Genomic DNA, 20,710 nt, shown 5'->3' with positions numbered 1-20,710 from the left:
GGTCTAAACTTGTCCCAAAATGTGAGAAAGTAGAGATCGTGTCCCTGAAGAGCCTTACATAAGGTACTGGAAATGCAAAATGACTTGGGCTCTTAAATCGAAATAAATTGGTTTTTGGTTCCTTATCTCCTTGGCCCAGATGTAAAGGGTCAAATCCAGGGAATCATCCAAAGTGGTGAAGAGTAGAAGCTGCTTCCAGCAACAGTGAGTGGGGCTCTGTCTATTCAGACTCTGACTTTAACTTCCAAACAGTGTCCTCTCAGAAAATACATTTCTCATGAAATGAAGGACCAATTCACCAGCTCCCTCTGTAGACTAATCCCTGCCTCGAAAAGTCACCACCTGTCTTCCCAGACCAGAGATAGCTCCACAAGAAAGTAGAACTAATAGGTCTAATCACTTAATTCTGATTGAGTGAATTCTGCCTTCCCACAATAAAATGAGAATAAAAATAACCTGGATTATTAGAGTCTGAATGTCCACATTTCATTAACCTGGGAAGAAAAATTAGAAAGTAAAAATCTCAAAGTGTGTGGTCCCCAGTGCTGATACAAACTAGCTGGCTCTTGCAGAGCTCCAGTCTCAAGTGTGTTTTGAGAAGTTCTAAAGGGATGTATCTCATAGCTTTGTCCATGAGCCATCCCTGTCATCAGGGCTGGCTGAGCCAATGACAGCCAGCTCCAAGTGCTGCCCCAGGGACAGTGAGAATGGGATTTTCCTCACCAGGTTTTCAGGGCCAATTCCCTCCAGTCAAAAAACGTTGCAAGGTCACATTCACCCCTAATAAGGCATCTGAGTCCAAAGTATTACAGAGTTCAGTAGAGAAACTTTTGCAATTTACGCCCAGAGACTTTCTTGGCTCTAGGATGCCCACATACCTCAAGAGTGGTTGATTTGAGCAGCTTCAGTATCATGGGCCTGGAACTCATCATTTCTTAGGGGTGGGAGAGGGGCTGCTAATGGTTAGGTCTCAGCGCTAGTCCAATAAGCCAGCATATGGCATAGTACTTTACTAAATACTTCCACAATTTGATATTCACAAAAGCCCTGTGAAATAAAACATACATCATTATCTCCATTTTAACAACTAGGAAACCAAGGCAAAGAGGAAAACTACACTAAACAATGATTTGCTTAGGCTCATAGAGCTAGAAAATGGAACCACCTAGACTGGACCCCCAGGTCTCTGACTTCAAGCCAGGTGTACCAGAGGCAGTGCTGTGCGCTGGAAAGCATGCAACCGTGAAGTCACACTTCCTGTGGACCCTTGGCTCTGAGACTTAGTAGCTGTGTGATCATGGGTGAGTTACTTAATTCTTATACACTTCAGTTCCCTCATCAGTAGAGTAAGAATAGCAACACAAGTCATCTCATAGGTATTTGTGAGGATTAAATGAGAAAAATACATGCAAAGCACATAGAAGTCAGCCTGCCCCATCAGGAAGCAAGAGAAAGAGTTAACTATTATTAAAACATTACTAATATTATTTTTATATATTACCATGACACACAATGCTTTTTCATTATTGAAAAGAGCCTGATATGGCTACAAACAATTTTTACTCTGTAACTATAGTAACTTCTGTTTAGGAAAATCTTTCAAGTGCTCATAAGAGTACCCGATATGGAAACAGTATACCACAATATACTACGGCCAGTCCCCCGTTTTTATCAGTCTGTTAAGGGAATCTGTGAAGTTGTTTTGAAATGATAGTAGAAGAATGGAAGGACTAGATGAAGGGGATTATGAGGTACAAACTTCCAGTTATAAAATACTACTAAGTCATGGGGATGTAATGTACAGAAGAGGGACTATAATCAACAATATTGTAATAACTTCATATGGTGATGGAACGTGACCAGGCTTACCGTGGGGATCATTTTGTGATGTGTATGAAATCTGAATCACTGTGTCATACACCTGAATCTATTATGATAGTGTATCTCAATTATACTTCAATAAAAAGGAAAAAAATTAGAAACCTTAAAAAAAAAATAGTCCAGCCCCAAGAGAAGTCATATGAGAATATGATACGAAAGCTTCGGGACCAGAATTCATTGAGTGGGCTCTTTTTTGATTGATGGTGTAATGAAAGTAACGAGAACCAAATCATTTCCTAACCAGCCCTATCCTTTTGTACTAAAATCATTATATTATAGCTATTTCTACTTTTGGCCAAAATTTGTTGATTTGAAATGTTTTTATTTCATCTTCATTTTCAAACTAATAGCTTTATTGAAATGTAATTCACCTTTTTAAACTGTACAATTCAGTGGGTTTTGGTATATTCACAGAATTGTGCAACTGGCACCATTATCTAATTTCTAAACTTTTTCATTACCCCCAAAAGAAACCTCATATCCATTGGCATCACACCCTACTCCACTCCCCCTTAGTCCCTAGAAACAGCTGTGTTTTCTGTCCCTGCGGTTTTACCTATTCTGAGTGTTTCCAGACATTATATTTGAAATGTTATAAAGATAATTTGAAGTTTAGGATATTAGCATCCTCTGAGAAGTATTTATATTTGCTTCTGGAAGGGGATTGGCAATTCCACATTAACTTAATCCAATCATAGAATGAAGTGATTCAAAGTTGGTTTTCTGCCCCTGTTAAGGGATTACCATGGGTTACCATGACCCCTAGAGGGTAGCACTTGGGGGGTCTCAGCTGGAAGCTTGGCCAGGAGGTTCTAGGGGGCCTCCTTCATCAGCAGACTAGGAGCATGTCCTGGAGTTCCCCCCATCCTGTAAATTTGTGGCAAGTTGAGCACATCTGTCTCCCAATCTTCCATCAACTTTTTTTATAATTGGAGTTTAGTGGCTTTACAACGTTGTGTTAGTTTCTGCTGTACAGCAAAGTGAATCAGCCATACATATACATAGATTCCCTCTGTCACCACAGAGCATTGAGCAGAGCTCTGTGCTATACAGTAGGTTCTCTTTAGTTACCTGTTTTATACATAGCAGTGTATGTATGTCGACCCCAGTCTCCAAGTTTATCCCACCCATTTCCCCGCTTGGGGTCCATACGTTTGTTCTCTATGTCTCTATCTCTATTTCCGCTTTGCAAATGGGTTCATCTGTACCTCATCAACTTTTCTAAAGTTAGATGACCTTCACCAAGGAAAGGGCTTCCCTCATAGCTCAGTCGATAAAGAAGCTGCCTGCAGTGCAGGAGACCCAGGTTCTATTCCTGGGTCAGGAAGATCCCTTGGAGAAGGAAATGGCAACCCACTCCAATATTGTTGCCCAGAGAATCCCATGGACAGAGGAGCCTGGTGGGCTACAGTCCATGGGTTCACAAGAGTCGGACATGCCTGAGTGACTGAACCACTACCACCATCAGGGAAAAGCAGTCCCCAGTGCTGAGCTCATTTCACTGGATTTCCCTCTCCCAAATCTTGGCCCTGGAATTTTGCCTGTCTTGTTATCTCTTCAAAACCTTCAGTTTGGGGGAGAGGGGGTGGTGGTGGGTTTTTTTTTAAGTTTCCTGATTTTTGCAACTTTTCTTGAATTCTTCTCATTGTGTTAGTCATTCAGTCATGCCCAACTCTTTGCAACCCCATGAACTGCAGCCCATCAGGCTCCTCTGTTCATGAGATTTTCCAGACAAGGATACTGGAGTGAGTTGTCATTTCCTTCTCCAGGGGATCTTCCCAACCCAGGGATCAAACCCAGGTCTCCTGCATTGCAGGCAGATTCTTTACCAACTGAGCTACAAGGGAAGCCACACGTCTAAAAGCCAGTAGCAATTTTCTCCTTCAGGCAGAACAGACAAAGAGGAAGATTCTTCCACATATTCACCAGCTCCTCAACAGCTTCAGAAAAACCACCGTCTTCTGCCACTGGCAGGAGAGACACACCTACTAGGCATGTCTGTGAAGATCGAAAAAGATAACCCAGGCAAAGTGCTTAGTGAATTTTGTAGTAATCGTGTTTCCCGCTTTGTTCCAGCCTTGGTAAAGCTCAGAGCTGAATTTTGATCCTTCTAGCGAGTTATGACTCAGAACCTCATGACATGTCCTTTGCAGAATAATCTTAGCTCAGCATCATGGTATTATCTGTGTTCTGTTTCGTCTAGCTTCCTTAAATCTTGTTGTAGTACATGTATTCTCATAAGTCACTCTCGATCACTTTGATAGAAAGTGGGACACAAATAAGTAAATAACGTACATTAAATAAGAGTGTTTTGAACTGCTATATGCTATACGTGTGACAGAACATTGATATTAGCACAGCTGGAACCACTTCCCTGGGGTAGCAGGACTTCAGGGTCCTTTGTCTTTGGGGGCTACTTGTTAACATCCCTGCTAATCCTTCACAGTCCAACTCAAGGATTCCTCCTTCAGAAAGCCTTCCCTCATCTTTCTACATGGAGATCTTTCCTTGCCATTAAGTCTTATATTGCTGGCAATGACTTGTCCTCGCAATCTCACTCTCTTTAAATGCCTCTAATCTGCACAAAAGCTTCCCTGGTACTTCAGTGGTAATGAATCCTCCTGCCAATGTTCAATCCCTGATCTGGGCCAATCTGGAGAAGGAAATGGCAACCCACCCCAGTATTCTTGCCTGGGAAAGTCCATGGACAGAGGAGCCTGGTGGGCTACATACAGTCCATGGGGGACTCAGTGACTTAGTGACTAAACAGCAACAGCAATCTCCAGAAGGCCTGGAAAGAGAAATTACCTTGAATTGAACTGTTTTTGAAGAATTTTACCGATACACAATCGGCATGCAATAAACTGCACATATTTAAAATGTACAGTTTGATAAGTTTTGGCATATGTATACAACTGGAAATCATCACCAAGATGATGAACATATTCATCATAGTTTAACCATTCACTTGCTGGTAGACATTTAGTTGTTTCAAATTTGGGGCTAATAAAAATAAACCTTTCATAAAATGTTTATGTGCAAGTCTTTTCATGAACATATGTTTTCTTTTCTCTTAGATAAATACCTAGGAATGGAATAACTGGGTCATATGGCAGCTGTTTCTTCAGTTTTTTGAGAAATTGCCAAACTATTTTCAAAGTGGTTGTATCATTTTACATTCCCAACAGACCATATGAGTTTGAATTTCTCCACACCTTCCCCTAGCACCTGATATGGTCAATTTTTCTTTTAGCCATTCTAATAAGTATGATGTGGTATCTCACTGTGGTTTTAATTTGTATTTACTTAATGAAATACAATGTTAAGCATATTTTCATGTGCTTCTTTTTTACATATATTTATCTTCTTTCATGCCATGTCTGTTCAAATTTTGTGCTCAGTTTTTAATTGGGTTTTTGAGTATTCTCTATATTTTTTGGTCACACATTATTATATACAGGGATTTGCAAATATTCACTCCCAGACTATGGGCTGTCTTTTCATTTTCTTCAGTTCAGTTCAGGTAAGTCGCTCAGTCGTGTCTGACTCTTCACAACCCCATGAATCAAAGCACGCCAGGCCTCCCTGTCCATCACCATCTCCTGGAGTTCACTCAGACTCACGTCCATCGAGTCCATGATGCCATCCAGCCATCTCATCTTGGGTCGTCCCCTTCTCCTCCTGCCCTCAATCTCTCCCAGCATCACAGTCTTTTCCAAAGAGTCAACTCTTCGCATGAGGTGGCCAAAGTACTGGAGTTTCAGCTTTAGCATCATTCCTTCCAAAGAAATCCCAGGGTTGATCTCCTTCAGAATGGACTGGTTGGATCTCCCTGCAGTCCAAGGGACCCTCAAGAGTCTTCTCCAACACCACAGTTCAAAAGCATCAATTCTTCAGCGCTCAGCCTTCTTCACAGTCCAAATCTCACATCCATACATGACCACAGGAAAAACCATAGCCTTGACTAGATGGACCTTAGTAGGCAAAGTAATGTCTCTGCTTTTGAATATACTAAAGGGCAGACGTGTTTAATGAAGTCTAACCTGCCATTTGGCTTTTTATAGATTCTGCTTTTGGTTTTGTATCTAGGAAATCTTTGGCTAACTCAAAGTTATGAAGGTTTTTCCCTCAGGTTTTCTTTGAGAAGTTTTATAATTGTAGATTGTACATTCAGATTGATGATCCATTTTGAGTTAACTTGTATATGTAAAGTATAGGTCCAAGTTGATTTTTTTCTATAGAATATCCAATTATTTTAACACCATTTCTTGAAAGATCATTCTATCTCCACTAAATTGCCTCTGCACTATTGTTGAAAATCAGATGTGTAGGTCTTTTTCTGGACTTTCCATTCTACACTCTATTCATCTATTTTTACACCAGAACCACACTCTCTTGATTGCCATAGCTTTATATGTCTTCAAATCTAATAATATTAATCCTCCAATTTTGTTCTTTTTCAGTTATTTTGTTTTGTTTGTTGCATTTTAATATGAATCTTAAAGTGAACTTGTCAGTTTCTACCTTTAAAAAAAGGCTACTGAAATTTTTATACTGATTGCATTGAATATATAGATCAATTTGGGGAGAATTAGCATCTTAATAATTATCAAGACCTAAGAATATGGTATATCTCTCCATTATTTATTTTTAAATATTTAAATATTTCTTTATTTGCTTGTGCCAGGTCTCTTAGTTGTGGCACAGGGAATCTTCGATCTTCCTTGCAGCATGTGGGATCCGGTGATCCATCCCAGGCATCCTGCACTGGGTGTGTGGACCATCAGGGAAATTCCTCCATTATTTAGATAATCTTTCATTTCGCCAGCAATGATTTACAGTTTTCAGCATAGAGCTCTTTTACATCTTCTTTTTTTTTCCCAGAAGTCAAAGGTTTTTATTGTTCTACAAACACTTATGAAAAGAGACCTGATTGAGAAAATATACAAAACATTTAACAGTTTCATCTCCAGAGAGCACTGAAGTCTTGACAGGAGAAATGGGAGCCCTCCTCTTCAGGGCTCAGGACTGAGAATGGTTAATATGTGAAATGACCAGTAAAAATATGCAAAAGTGAGAGGGAAAAGGAAAATAATGCTGCATTGCCCAAAGCAGAGGGGGACGGAATTTTAGAACAAAGAGGAGGCTGGGTGCACAAGTGCCAGATGGCTCTTCCTCTCCTTCCCCCAGGTATCTTCCAAAACAGCCCTGAGCTGGAAAGCAGGGAGCCCCAGCCCCTCAGCAGGACCTACACCCCCCTCCCTTCTCACTGCTCATCTCGCCCAGCTGCCAGTAGACAGGATGGAAAGAGAACTGCTCCACCCCAAGCTGTTCCTCTGTGACTGTGGCTTCGGGGATCTTCCTTGAGCTCCTGCCCTTCCTGCCCCGACTCCTTCCTTCTTTGGTCCCACTGGGAAATTGATTGTGCTTGACAGACTCATCCCACCCCCCCCAAACTCAGGCTCCCTCTGGTGGCTGAAGGCACTGTCATGAGTCCTGGAGAGATCCCCAGGACAACCACCGTCCCTGGGCTCTGGAGGAGGGGGTGGGGGGCGCCATTTCTGGTCACATTCCCTCCCTCCATCCTCAGCTCAGGCCTGGGAGTCAGCACTGGCGAGGAAGTGTGTTTGGCAAGGAGCCTTTCAGGACTCTCCCAGCTGTGCAGACATCCCTGAACTCACAGCCCCTCCCTACCCCAACACCCGGCCAGGCCTGGTCCTTCCGGCCAATCCTTCTCCTTTGGCTGCCAGTCAGGACCCCGGTCACCTGACCTCATGAGGCTCACAGAAACCATCTTGGGACGCCCCACCCACCCCCGAGGCCTGAGAGGTCGGCAGAGATGGTGGCCTTGAGACATCACAGCTGCGGCACTGGGAGGTAAGCAGGGCTGGAGAGACACAGGGACACACGTCCCATCTAGGGAAAGGTGTCCAAAGCACGAGCTAAGTGAGGGGAAGGAGAGCCAGGGAGCGGCCTCCAGAGAAAATGAGAGAGGGTCGGGGCGAGCCTGGAGGCCGGGGCGGGTTTCACACCACCCTCACCCTGGCGTCTCCGCACCCAGGAGCTTTCAAAATGGCGGGTGGCCTTGCTGTTGTTGGCCCCCGTTTGTACTTCCGCTTCCGGGTGACCCGGCACCACTGCCAGTAGGTGTCCTTCCCGCTGCAAACAGGTGGGAGGCGAAGGAGGCCGAGGCCTCTTGTCGCTGACGTGCTCCGTGACCACCATCTCCTCCGGGGTGATGTGTGTCTGTGGGAGGTAGGTGCCCCTCTGCACGTCCTCACCAGGAACTCCCAGAAGTTGCGAGGGGGTAGCAGGTTGCTGGTGTTGAACAATGAAGTGGCTCCTGTCTAGGGAGAAAGTCATGATAGACAGTGAGCCCTTGCTGGAATCGTGGAGGATGTCCCCGGACCAGGGCACAAGCACGTTGATGCCCCCGCGGTTCCTCTCCTCCAGTTAGATCTTCCGTCCTCCTCCAGCTCCATGCGAGTGCGGACCTGGGAGGACAGGGAGGCCTCCTAGAAGACCCCGCAGGGGAAGAAATTGCCTCGGGCCAGCTGAATGAGAAAGAAGGATCTGTAGATGTGGACGGAAGCGAACACCAGGCCCATGAGCGGCAGGTCCATGCCCATGGACAGAGCCCCCGCGTCTTGTAGGGATGGTAAGGGGCCCCTCCTCCCAAGGGCTTCTCCTCAGCCAGGGTCAGCAGGATCTCAGCGCCCGGGGCAGACACCGGGGCGGAGACCAAGGCCGAAGCCTTGTCAGTCTTGCCGACCTTGATGAGGGCCACCACGGGTTGGAAGCGGATCTTCACCACAGCTGCGGGGGCCGTGCGTCCGCCCTGCGCCCTCTGTTGGCAGCCACTCTCCTCTCAGCCCCTATCTGTACCACAGCTCTCTGCAGGCAGGGGAAGTTTGGTCCCCTTCTACATCTTTTGTTCTTGATTTATCCTCAAGGATTTCCTACTTTTTGATGCTATTGTAAATAGTATTTTTTTTTAATTCAAGTTCCAATTGATTGTTGCTGGTATATGGAAATACAACTGATCTTACCTTGTATCCTGCTATCAAACAAAACTTTCTTATTCTACTAGCTTGTTGTAAGTCCATTGGCTATTTCTCCCTAGATGGGCCTGTCATCTATGCATAAAGGCTGACTTCATTTCCAATCTGGGTTACTTTTATTTCTTCTTTAACTGAATTGAGATGTAGTGGTCCTGGAAGTATAGGGACCTGAGCTTTAATGTCAACTCTGCCATAACTCTCTGTGTAACCTTAGGCAAGTCACTTTCCTCTCTGAACCCCGGCTACCCTGTAAAGTGATCTGTAAGTCCTCTCCCACCTCTAATGTTCAAAGAATGTACTCTGAAAGGTATTAGCACTCTGGTTGTAATCCACAGCTTTCTGCCTCCAGGCCTCTGAGTCCTGCCGTCTTCCTGTTAAGCAACTGACTCATTGTGCTCCTGACAGCTGGGCTGAACCAGAGTGTCACCTGCTCTCCCAATCTTCCAGTGAATCAGGAGTGGCTCTATTAGTTCATTCTTTTACCAATTGTTGTTCTGCTGCCTCCTGTTGGCAAGGCCCAATCTGCAGTATGGGTTATCTATTTTCTAGCAAAAGCCAAAGCTGTTAATTCATGAAAAAATTGACTGAGGGCCACAAACATAGGAAAAGCAGTTTCTCTTTTTTTTTCTTTTTTTTTAACTTTTAAAGACACATTCCATTCGCCTGCTTTTGAATTTAGTCCTCATCAATAATGTAATTTTGTACTGTGCTGAGATAAGGTAGGCTTTTTTAACATAGTCCTGTCCTGCAGGAACTTAACAGTCCTGCAGGGGAATGGTCCATTCATTCTCCATCTGTATGGAAGAGAAACAGTCAGACAAAGTTACACTGGACCATGTTGGAGAAGACCTGAGTCCTTGAAAATAAGAAGTTGGGGCAATCCCAGGGCATGGTAGAAATGAAACGTTCAGCAGACTTTTTTATTCTTTGAGTTACCCTGCAGCTGGATCTCATTCCTAGCTTTAGAAGACTCTCTGCCTTCTGAGCCAACCCCTCCATCAGAGGGAAGCCTTGTCCAGTTTCACTGACATCACCTGGATATTTCCAGTCGATAGGTTCACCTCAAATTCTGAATCCAAAGCTGGTGACACAGGAACCATACAAACCCCTTCCAATCATGAAGGCAGCAGCAGCTAGATCTGATCTTCTGAGCCAGATTTAGCACATCCAGTTTCTAGAATTCAGAATCATCTGTCCCAACTCTTTCATTTAATTTTGCAGTGTGGAGTAAATGAAGGCCAACCAAAAGAGAACAAGCAAAGCTATTTATTCCGAGCTTATTCTAGAAAGAGAGTCAGCCACCATGACATGTCTCAGCAGAGACTCTAAGAGTTGGACACAGCTGAGCAACTGAACAACAAAAGCCTGCAGAAGTGGGAAATCGTTACAGGAGAAAACAAGGAACTTGTCAGGTATGCCTTGACTAAAGGTTGTTGACATGAGGGGCCATCAGTAGGCTAACTAGAAGCAGAACATCCTATGTGATTGGTTAAGGACACATTATTTGGCTTTTTCTGATTCATGCTAGGTTAGAAACAGGGACAAAAATTGAGGAAGTTGCCAGTTTTTAATCAAGTCCTGTTTGGGTCCAATGGCTACAAGAGTTATAGTCTGCCTTCATGGGCTGGTTGCTAGAGATTGTGGTCTGAGTTCATATCAATCTAACTTACAGATAGCAGACCAGCTCCGTAGGCTGCTTACTGCAGATAATGGGTTGGTTTCCTGGGCTGGGTGCTGCAGACTGTGGATCAGAGGTCTACTTTTATACATAGTCTAGCCATTGTCCATCTTTATATGCACGCTCTCAGAAGAAACTGAGGCCCAGAGAAGTAGAGTGGTTCTAAGACTCTTAATCCAAGGTCTAAGATCTTAAAGTAATCAGAGCTGACAGGTCAATCCTATGATTTCCAAAGGAACTTATTCTGCTTATTGAGGAGACAAGGTTCAGATGCCTAGAAAAATGAAGTTCCTAAAAGATATTATAGAGGTAAGTGGCACCAGGAAGTTAATAGCTTGGAAGGAAGGCTCGTCACTTTCCTCTCCAGGCAGAACCACAGCTACAGCCAGAACCTCTACTGACCAAGAGCTCTCTATGTACTGGGCATTCCAACCAGCTAGCAAAGCGAAGTGGTTAAATGCATGGTTCTCTAGGCTGCTGACTGTCTTCATAGTTTGCCTTCAGAAATATTTGCTGTGAACTTGAACAACTTGAACAAGAGATTTTACCTTTCTGGTCTTTAGTTTCCTCATCCATAAAATGGGAATAACAGCAGCTCCTATCTCATCATGCTCTTGTGCGAATTAAATGAATGGACGCCTGTAACACACTTAGAACAGTACCTGGTACTTAAGATGTGCTTGTACAAGTTAGATATGACAGTCTTGTTTATTCTTCACATCAACCCAGCATGATAAGTGGTATAATCCTACTTTTCAGATAAACTAAGGATAATACTAAGGGTAGCTATGTCACTTGTCCAAGACAGTGAATTTCTGAGTCAGTATTTTCACTCATATCTCTATGAAGCCCAAACTTATTATTCTTCACTACTGAGCTTCTGAACACAAGATGCCACTGTTGGGAAAGAAGTGGTATATAGAATGGGAAGCCATATAGGGCTGTGGTATCAGGGTGTCTGTGTTCAACTCTTTGTTCTGCCCTTACACAAATTACTTATCACCTTTGAACATGTTTTCACTTGCAAACTGGTAATAATAACCTATCTGACAGGTTTAAGGATTAAATAAGACAGTGTTTTAAGGATTAAATAAGATAATGTATGTGAAGTTTCCAGTACAGTGACTGGCACATAAGTACTTAATAAATGACAGCGATGATTTAATTGTTAAATTTTAATTTAATGAATTGAAAGTGACAATTGCAAACTATTCTTTAGAGTCTGTCCCTTAAAAGCCCACCTTCATGTCCCCAAACTGACTTGACTCTCCACTGATGTATTCCCCATTGTTGGCACTGTGATAGGTCAAGCGGAGACCAGAAAAATAACTTAGAGGAGGAAATGGGTCCTGCAGGGGAGAAGAATAGACAGGTAAGGAGTGGTCACATGGTAACATGGAATTCCAAAAGACCAAGGCTTCCCATGGCCCAGACTTTCAGAAGAATCAGAAATGCTTCTCAGGAAACAATTGGAGGAACTTCATCCTCAGCTCTGTAGGTCAACCTGAGACATGCCCATCTGAAAGACTCAAACTTGGCAGATAAAACTAGCCTCCTCTTTGCCATCAAGTATCTCTTGGAGGTAGTAGTGTTAGTCACTCAGTTATGTCCAACTGTTTGGAGCCCACCAGGCTCCTCCATCCATGAGATTCTCCAGGCAGGAATACTGGAGTGGTTTGCAATTTCCTTCTCCAAGGGATCTTCCTGACCCAGGAATTGAACCTGGGTCTCCAACACTGCAGGGAGACTCTACCATCTGAGCTACCAGGGAAGCCCTCTCTTGGAGATATTGGTTCTCATTTTACACTGAGTTCAGTGAAGTCTCCTTCTCAACTATTCCTTGAGAGCCAAAGCTGAGTTGTTTGTCAGACTGGTCAGGGAAACCAGGGGAGGGGCAACAAGAAATTCTGATAGCAGAAGGGTGATCATAATGAGGAAAATAAAAGCAGAAAATGCCCTGTTTTAAAGGAATGTAAAGAACCATTTCTTCCATCACCCTGAAACATTGATGTTATCAACTTGTTTTCCAGAAGAAGAAATTAAATTCTGAGAAGGTAAAGTTTTACAGCCCAAACCACTCAGATACTGAAAAGTGAATCATGATTTGAATCCGATAAAAAAAGATGTAGAAAAAACATACCTAAATATTTCAGACTTATTATCTGTGGGTGATAAGATTATGAGTGATTTTAATTTTCTTTTCTATACTTCTTTGTATTTTCCTAATTTTCCCCACTGGGTAGTTGTCACTCAATAATGAGAAAAAATAAAGTTCTTTAAGTTTCATCAGGGCCTGGGATAAGGGCTGGGAGCAGAGACAGCAAAGAAAGCTCACTACAGAAGCATTAGTCTGCTATTTCTGAAACTGGGCAAGGTAAACTACTAAGCTGAGATGCGGCTCAGAATGAGCTGGAGAGGGAGGAGGCAAGCAGCCCAGGCCAGAGTTTTGGCTCCTTCGAGCCCAGGGAAGCTCAGCATGAAAGGGGCCTGGACCGAGAACACCAACTTAGTAGTTGGTTCCAAACACAAAGACTTGATCCAAGAACAACCTAGACTGTGGGGCTGGCCAGAATCCAAAATGGAAGGGCCTTCAATGAGGGCGCACGCAGCTCCCTAGGAAGGACACTTTGCACCTATGTGTTCTTAACCCTTATAATAGAACCTCCTGCCTATTGTAATTTGTGTTGCAATTAAGACCTCTGACACAAAAGTATGAGAGCCTGAAATGAGAGAGAAAGCAGGGGCACAGAGAAGACTGCTCAGTGCCAGGGAGGAAGAAGCAGGGAGGGCTGATGCCCCTCATCCCCACACAGCCCCTTCGTGTGGAGGAATCAGAGCTGTGGGTGAATTAGGAGACAGAATTGGGGGTGCATTTGGCAGCGGAGAGAAGGCCTAGGTTCCCACCGGCAACTTCCTGCCCCAAAGGAGTAAAAGGTCCCTAGGTCATATGAGACTCAAACTCATCCCTTTAGAAACCCATCCCACTCAAGCTCAATCCCAGTGGAAACCATTGTTTCCACCCCTGAAGCATTCTCAAACTCCAAGCAGATATTATACAAAGAAAACTTTATTTGTAAAAAATATCCTGGCCACATAGGTTTCCATAGCTGGAAGAGACACAAGTCTGGGGTCTAGGAGTTGAATGGAGTGGTCAGTAATTGTAACACAAGCCTGTAATTTTACATCAAAATTCCTTCTTCCACAACCCACACTTAGTAGCCATTAGTTCGGTTTTAAATATCTCACAGAACACTGGTGGTCAGTATACATGTCCTTATTTAATAAAATTCTAGCCACTCCTCTAGAATTTAGAGTTTGTTCACTCTATGAAAAACCTGCTCTAGTCAGCTTATAAATATAATCTCTGAATTGTTTTTAAAAAGTCTCATTTTCAAATATAAAAATAAATAAGTTAAATAGAAAAAATAAATAAATACATTAATAAATACAACCAACTGTAGAAAAGATCTTACTAAAATCTTATAAAACCATGATCCAGATTAAGAGTTCAGTTCTGTTTAGTCACTCTGACTAAACAGTCCCGTCCGACCCTCTGCAAGCCCATGGACTGCAGCACGCCAGGCTTCCCTGTCCATCATCAACTCCCTGAGCTTGCTCAAACTCATGTCCATCAAGCCAGTGATGCCATCCAGCCATCTCATTCTCTGCCATCCCCTTCTCCTTCCTGCCTTCAATCTTTCCCAGCATCAGGGTCTTTTCCAATGAATCAGTTCTTCCCATCAGGTGGCCAAAGTACTGGAGTTTCAGCTTCAGGATCAGTCCTTCCAGTGAGTATTCAGAACTGATTTATTCCTATATATTCCTTATCTATTCCTTTGGAATAGACTGGTTGCATCTCCTTGCAGTCCAAAGGACTTTCAAAAGTCTTCTCCAACACCACAGTTCAAAAGCATCAATTCTTCAGTGCTCAGCTTCTTAATAGTCCAACTCTCACATCCATACATGACTACTGGAAAAGCCATAGCTTTGACTATGTAGACCTTTGTTGGCAAAGTAATGTCTCTGCTTTTTAATATGCTGTCTAGGTTGGTCATAGCTTTTCTTCCAAGAAGTAAGTGTCTTTTAATTTCAAGGCTGCAGTCACCATCTGCAGTGATTTTGCTAAGTCGCTGCAGTCGTGTCTGACTCTGTGCAACCCCATAGACGGCAGCCCACCAGGCTCTGCCATCCCTGGGATTCTCCAGGCAAGAACACTGGAGTGGGTTGCCATTTCCTTCTCCAGTGCATGAAAGTGAAAAGTGAGAGTGAAGTCGCTCAGTCGTGTCCCACTCTTAGCAACCCCATGGACAGCAGCCCACCAGGCTTCTCCATCCTTGGGATTTTCCAGGCAAGGGTACTGGAGTGGGGTGCCATTGCAGTGATTTTGGAGCCCCAGAACTAAAGTCTCTTGCTGTTTCCATTGTTTCCCATCTATTTGCCATGAAGTGATGGCACTGGATGCCGTGATCTTAGTTTTCTGAATGTTGAATTTTAAGCCAATGTTTTCACTCACTTCTTTCACTTTCATCAAGAGGCCCTTTAGTTCTTCTTCACTCTCTGCCATAAGAGTGGTGTCATCTGCATATCTGAGGTTATTGATATTTCTCCCAGCAATCTTGATTCCAGCTTGTGGTTCAGCCAGCCTGGCATTTCACATGATAAACTCTGCAAATAAGTTAAATAAACAGGATGACAATATACAACCTTGACATACTTCTTTCCTATTTGGAACCAGTCTGTTGTTCCATGTCCAGTGCTAACTGTTGCTTCTTGGCCTGCATACAGATTTCTCAGGAGGCAGGTAAGGTGGTCTGGTATTCCCATCTCTTTAAGAATTTTCCACAGTTTGTTGTGATCCACAGGGTCAAAGGCTTTAGCATAGTCAATAAAGCAGAAGTAGATGTTTCTCTGAAACTCTTTTGCTTTTTCGATGATCCAGAGGATGTTGACAATTTGATCTCTGGTTCCTCTGCCTTTTCTAAATCCAGCTTGAACATCTGGAAGTTCTTGGTTCATGTACTGTTGAAGACTGGCTTGGAGAATTTTGAGCATTACTTTGCTAACATGTGAGATGAGTGCAACTGTGCAGTAGTTTGAACATTCTTTGGCATTGTGTTTCTTTAATTAAGAGTAGAAACACTAATAGCCACAATAAGGAAACAAATAATAAATAAATAATGGACATGGTGACCAGCACTAAATTACACAACAAACAGACAGCGGTTCGGGGTCATACTTCCATGGGTCCTGAGGGCTGAGCCCAGAATACTCTCAGAGCATCACTTTCATCCTAGTCTGCCTCTTCCATCCATCGCAAAAGAATGTCTAGCTCCCCCAAAGCCTTCACCACCGCTGCCGGAGGCGGAAGCTGGAAGACACAAAGTAAAGAGGTGACCAACTCATAAAGAGACAACGTGGGCTCCAAGTTTAATCCTCTCCTTTCACTGGTAGGTCTGTCAGGGATTATAAATGGAGCATATTTTCAAAATGAAGAGCTTGAAAGACATTATGGAACCTCAAGATCTCACAAGAGGGAAAATCAGGGAGTCTAGTCACACTAGTAGAGAAGGCAATGGCAACCCATTCCAGTACCCTTGCCTGGAAAATGCCATGGACGGCAGAGCCTGGTGGGCTGCTGTCTATGGGGGTCGCTAAAAGTCAGACACGACTGAAGCGACTTAGCAGCAGCAGCAGCAGTCACACTAGTCTTACATAGGAAAACTAAGGCCCAGAAGAGTAGCAGAATTGGGGCTACAACCCAAGCTTCTTGAAACACAGAGAGTAAAGCTGCTTTTAACAGAAAGATATGTGCTTCTGTGTGTGTGTGTGTGTGTGTGTGTGTGTTTAGGGATTGCCTACTGTGCATCCTCTCATGGAACAAATATTTACTGTGCTAAGCACTGGACTGGCTAGGGATTCAGGGATAAATGACACCATCACTACCCACAGGGAATTTACAGTCATGTAAAGGAGACAAGCAGAAGCAGGCAATTAAAATGCCGTGTGGTGAATAACTGCCGGGGTCCCCTCAGGACGACATAGAGGCACTTAAGTCTCAGAGAAGTAGCCAGTGCCTTCCTGGAAGTGATGCCTAGGCTGCGTCTTAAAGGATGAGCAGAGCATTCAGCAAGCAAACTCCAGTCTTCCTGACAGAGGTGCGAAGGCTTTGAGGTGAGAAAGAGCATGGCAAGGGCGTGTGTGAGATGGCGAATGCCTGTTTTTGAAGGTATGTATATGTGTGTGAAGGCTTCCCCGGTGGCCCAGCAGTAAAGATTCTGCCTGCAATGCAGGAGACACAGGAGATGAGGGTTCCATCCCTGGGTCAGGAAGACCCCCCTGGAGGAGGGCTTGGCAACCCACTCAGGTATTCTTGCCTGGAGAATCCCATGGACAGAGGAGCCTGGTGGGCTGCAGTCCACAGGGTTGCAAAGAGTCGGACACGACTGAAGCGACTTAGCATGCACACATATGTGTGTGAATGTGGAAAACTAATGCCTCTTATCTGTGCAACTGAAAGGTCCAGGTGTCTCGGGTGACTTGATGGAATCACAGCTATTCCTTCTTGATTCCCAGAGTGTCTTCCAGAGACAGCACCCTTCTAAAGCCTGCAGATGGATAGTCTACATGCCCTCAGAGGGCCACTAACCTGAGGGCTATAGGATTTCTTTGAGTATGACTATCCATCCCACCCATCTATGATCTCAGTTCTAAAAACACACTCATCCCAACCAATGCCAAAATTGCATATACCTCTTCGAAATGACTCAGAATCTGGCTGTATTTCTCCTTTGCTTCTTCCCCACAAGGGCATGACATATGGGCATGCTGAAAAGAATACCAAAGAATGAGAGATGTTATTAAAGATTGCAATTTTCTGCCATTGACATGAAGTAGGTAGGAGTTCTGCTCTTTCCACCTATAGAAATCTTTTCATATCTCTTTATTTGGGATCGCTAAAGAGTACATCAGCTAGAAAAGGAAGCCAGCGTTTTAGGCTCAAATATAGAGCTCATTGCTTCTGTTCAGAAACAAGCAGCGTTGAAGGAGTTTGTGAGCGCCATATCCCTTCCGGCCTGCACCCCTGTTCTAATCTAGTTCCCTCCCAGAGGGCATCATGGGAAGAGCAAATTGGATTCTGAGGTCCTGTCTTGAGATTGAATCTGGTGGTCTGCTAATTAGCTGCCTGGACTCAGGATGCCCTGAAACATCATAGGATAACTCACAGAAGAACCGTAATTTCATTCACATATAGTGATGATTATCAGTGACATCAAAGAGCCAGCACTTTATAGTTCTTTAGACATTTTGCATAGAACATGTATCCAAAAGTCAATATAACTGAGTTCTTATTACCTAGTCACATAGCTCAACACAGATTATTTTAGAACTCTCGAACTCAGTTTTTCCATCCATTAAATGGGTCTAAGATGAGCCTGATTGCTAAGTTATGTGCTGAGGTGGATCCTTTTACCCAAGACCCATACTCACACAGAGCCGGAGGTCCTTCTTGATGGTGAGAAGAGAGTTGGCAAGACGGCTGACCTTCCGAAAGATATGGTGGTCAGGGGGTTGATAGTTTTTGAATACCCTGTCCAGGTAAAGTCTCAGTATATGATGGAGGAGGCAGCACTGATCTGCAGGCTACAAAGAAGACTGGTGTGTTGGTAAGGGCAGGGTGTCCAGGGACAAGGTCAATGAAGATGTCCCCAACTCATATTTCCTCCCAGAATTCATATGGACCAAACACATACCTTTGTGCCTTGCAAAAACTGAGTCTTCCTCAAGATTCTGATGTCAATGATTTCATCTTTGGCTTGCTAAACAGAAAAGGGCAAGGTAAGAAAGTACAAGTCAGTGACTCCCACCAGGATCCTAGACATCAAGATCTCCCATCCACTCCATGCCATGGCCCAGTGGGCAGAGTCCCTCTCCAGAAACACTTTTACATTATGAACTATAGATATTTCCTGGGAACATATCCTCCTGGTAAGGAGCCCCCAACCTGCTTCTTTTTGTGACCACCCTGCTGGAGGACAGATAAAAACAAGTAGAAAAGTGGGGAGGCAGTCACAAGATGAAGGGTAGGGTGCCTCCCTCACATACCACACTGTCCCGAATCTCTGAAAATCCACTTCGAATTCCCTGAAGATTAGTGGTGATCACACAGCTTCCCAAATGCAGTGTTTTCAGCCCAGCAGAAGGTGTCCAGAAGAGATAAAACACAGAAAGAAGACAGAGGGGAAGACCAGAACCTCTCATCTTGTGCCAGAATCTGGAGACCACAGGAGCTAAGAATTCAAAGGGAAGAGCGTGACTTACCGATTTCCCCATCCCATCCCTTAATAAGCCAATGCCACCACTGAGGACTTCTGTCTCCCATCCCCCATGCCCCTTGAGAAACTGAATAGCTTCATCTGACTTCAGATGGTCTGGCCCATTCATTCAACTTACTAAGACTGTGAGCCTCCCAGAAGAGACGCCTTCAGGTGCCTGTTCAGAGCCTGCTTATGGGTTGGTGCTACAGGTCCTGGTTCCTTTATTTTGTTCCCCTCCCAGCCCCATCGTCATCGCCCAGCAGGTAAAGCCTGGGGCAGCAGGCACTTGCAGTGAGTAGACATAGGATGACATCTCAGGGATAATGTCAAAACTTGTTTTGGCGAATTGACGTATATAGTCTTCATTTCCAGAATGCCAGTGTAACTCACCCTTCTCCTCCCCTTAGATCTACAGAGGAACTGGGGGAAAACAACCACATAGAAGCTGTTGCTGAGCCACCGAAAGCATTTGAGGGAAATTGTCTGGAGTGTTATGGCCGTCCTCAGGGCAGAGGAATTTAGCTCTACTGGACATTTGTCTGAGATCAAGTTGATTGTTTGGGGATGGTAGATTTATTTCAGCCTAGAAGCCAGGTAGAAAGTCAATGATTTCATAATAATCCCGCCAGGGAAAGACAAGTTCTGATGGGCAATCAGCCTAATTCCACCTAACACATCTCCGCCCTCCCAGGGTGGCTGGACTCCACCGTGACCTCTGCAGGAAGACTGTAGTCAGGCGCACCTGGGGCTAATCCAAGAGTATAAGCTTTCCTAACCTTGTAACTCAGGTTCAAGATCAAGAAAGCGTTCCCAAGAGAAAGAGGGAAAAGGCGGCAAGGAACTCATTTCTTCTTGGGGTGAAGCTTGCTCTGGGCATTTTATAGTACTTGCTGAGTGTTAAGATAAAATAATAATGGGCTGAAATTAGGAAGAGGAGAGTGAAGCACTCATCTCAGGCACAAAACTTGAGGGGGCAAAAGTCTCTTTAATCAAGATAAAGAATGTTTTAATGCAGTAGCAAAATTAATGAAAAAAAATCCATGGTGAACAAAGATCGACAATTTAAATAAAGACAGAATCTGACAGTGCCATGCCGAGCCATGTTGGAATCCAGGACAACACAGAAAATGAGTACTAATACCTGTCTGTGCCGTGCTTCGTCTCAGGCACGTCTGACTCTTTGCAACCCAATGGACTGTAGCTCACTAGGCTCCTCTGTCCATGGGGATTCTCCAGGCAAGAATACTGGAGTGGGTTGCCATGCCCTCCTCCAGGGCATCTTTCCAACCCAGGGATCAAACCGAGGCCTCCTTCATCACAGGCAGATTCTTTACTGACGGAGCCACCAGTGAAGCTCAAGAATACTGGAGGAGGTATAGCCTACCCCATCTCCAGGGGATCTTCCCGACCCAGGAATTGAACTGGGGTCTCCTGCATTGCAGACGAATTCTTTACCAGCTGAGCTAAACAGGGAAGCACTCATATGTATCTATATATGATCTATCGAGCCATTTATATATGTTTATCATCCATCTATATCTATCTATATCTGTAGATATGTTTCTGTGTATCAGTGGTGATTAATTTTTCCCAGAAATATACGATGAAAATATCAGTGATGAGTTTCTTCCCTTAAAATCAGAAAAGTAAAATTATAATAAATTGTGTTTGGGACATAAATAACATATTTAAGCTTAAAAATAATGTGAGTTGTAATACAATTACTTTTCAAATTTTCAATAATTTTCCACTACCTTAATATCTTGAAAAAATAA

At 43.9% G+C, this 20,710-nt stretch overlaps 1 protein-coding gene and 1 pseudogene across 1 annotated transcript; both read right to left on the bottom strand.

Annotated features, from left to right (window-relative positions):
* Positions 1–7,643: 7,643 nt before the first annotated feature.
* LOC128061739 (integral membrane protein 2C-like) lies at positions 7,644–9,779 on the bottom strand (annotated as a pseudogene).
* Positions 9,780–15,910: 6,131 nt separating this feature from the next.
* Positions 15,911–18,879, bottom strand: IL20 (interleukin 20). The gene is made up of 5 exons (XM_052654205.1): positions 18,724–18,879; positions 18,372–18,437; positions 18,109–18,261; positions 17,371–17,445; positions 15,911–15,988 (listed from the first exon to the last, which is right to left on the bottom strand). The coding sequence occupies exons 1-5, from the start codon at positions 18,877–18,879 to the stop codon at positions 15,911–15,913; spliced, it is 528 nt and encodes a 175-aa protein (XP_052510165.1).
* Positions 18,880–20,710: the final 1,831 nt, after the last annotated feature.

Source organism: Budorcas taxicolor, chromosome 16 (genome assembly GCF_023091745.1).
Source record: "Budorcas taxicolor isolate Tak-1 chromosome 16, Takin1.1, whole genome shotgun sequence".
Taxonomy (NCBI): Eukaryota; Metazoa; Chordata; class Mammalia; order Artiodactyla; family Bovidae; genus Budorcas; species Budorcas taxicolor.
This window is presented reverse-complemented; position numbering and strand designations above follow the sequence as displayed.

What these genes read in the sequence shown, in the direction of transcription:
- IL20 (XM_052654205.1), bottom strand. Translation starts at nt 18,879, where the DNA reads ATGAGAGGTTCTGGTCTTCCCCTCTGTCTTCTTTCTGTGTTTTATCTC. An exon ending in AGTTTTTGCAAGGCACAAAG is followed by an intron (nt 18,262 to 18,371) that starts GTATGTGTTTGG and finishes TCTTCTTTGTAG; the next exon opens with CCTGCAGATCAGTGCTGCCT. An exon ending in AGAAGGACCTCCGGCTCTGT is followed by an intron (nt 17,446 to 18,108) that starts GTGAGTATGGGT and finishes TATTCTTTTCAG; the next exon opens with CATGCCCATATGTCATGCCC.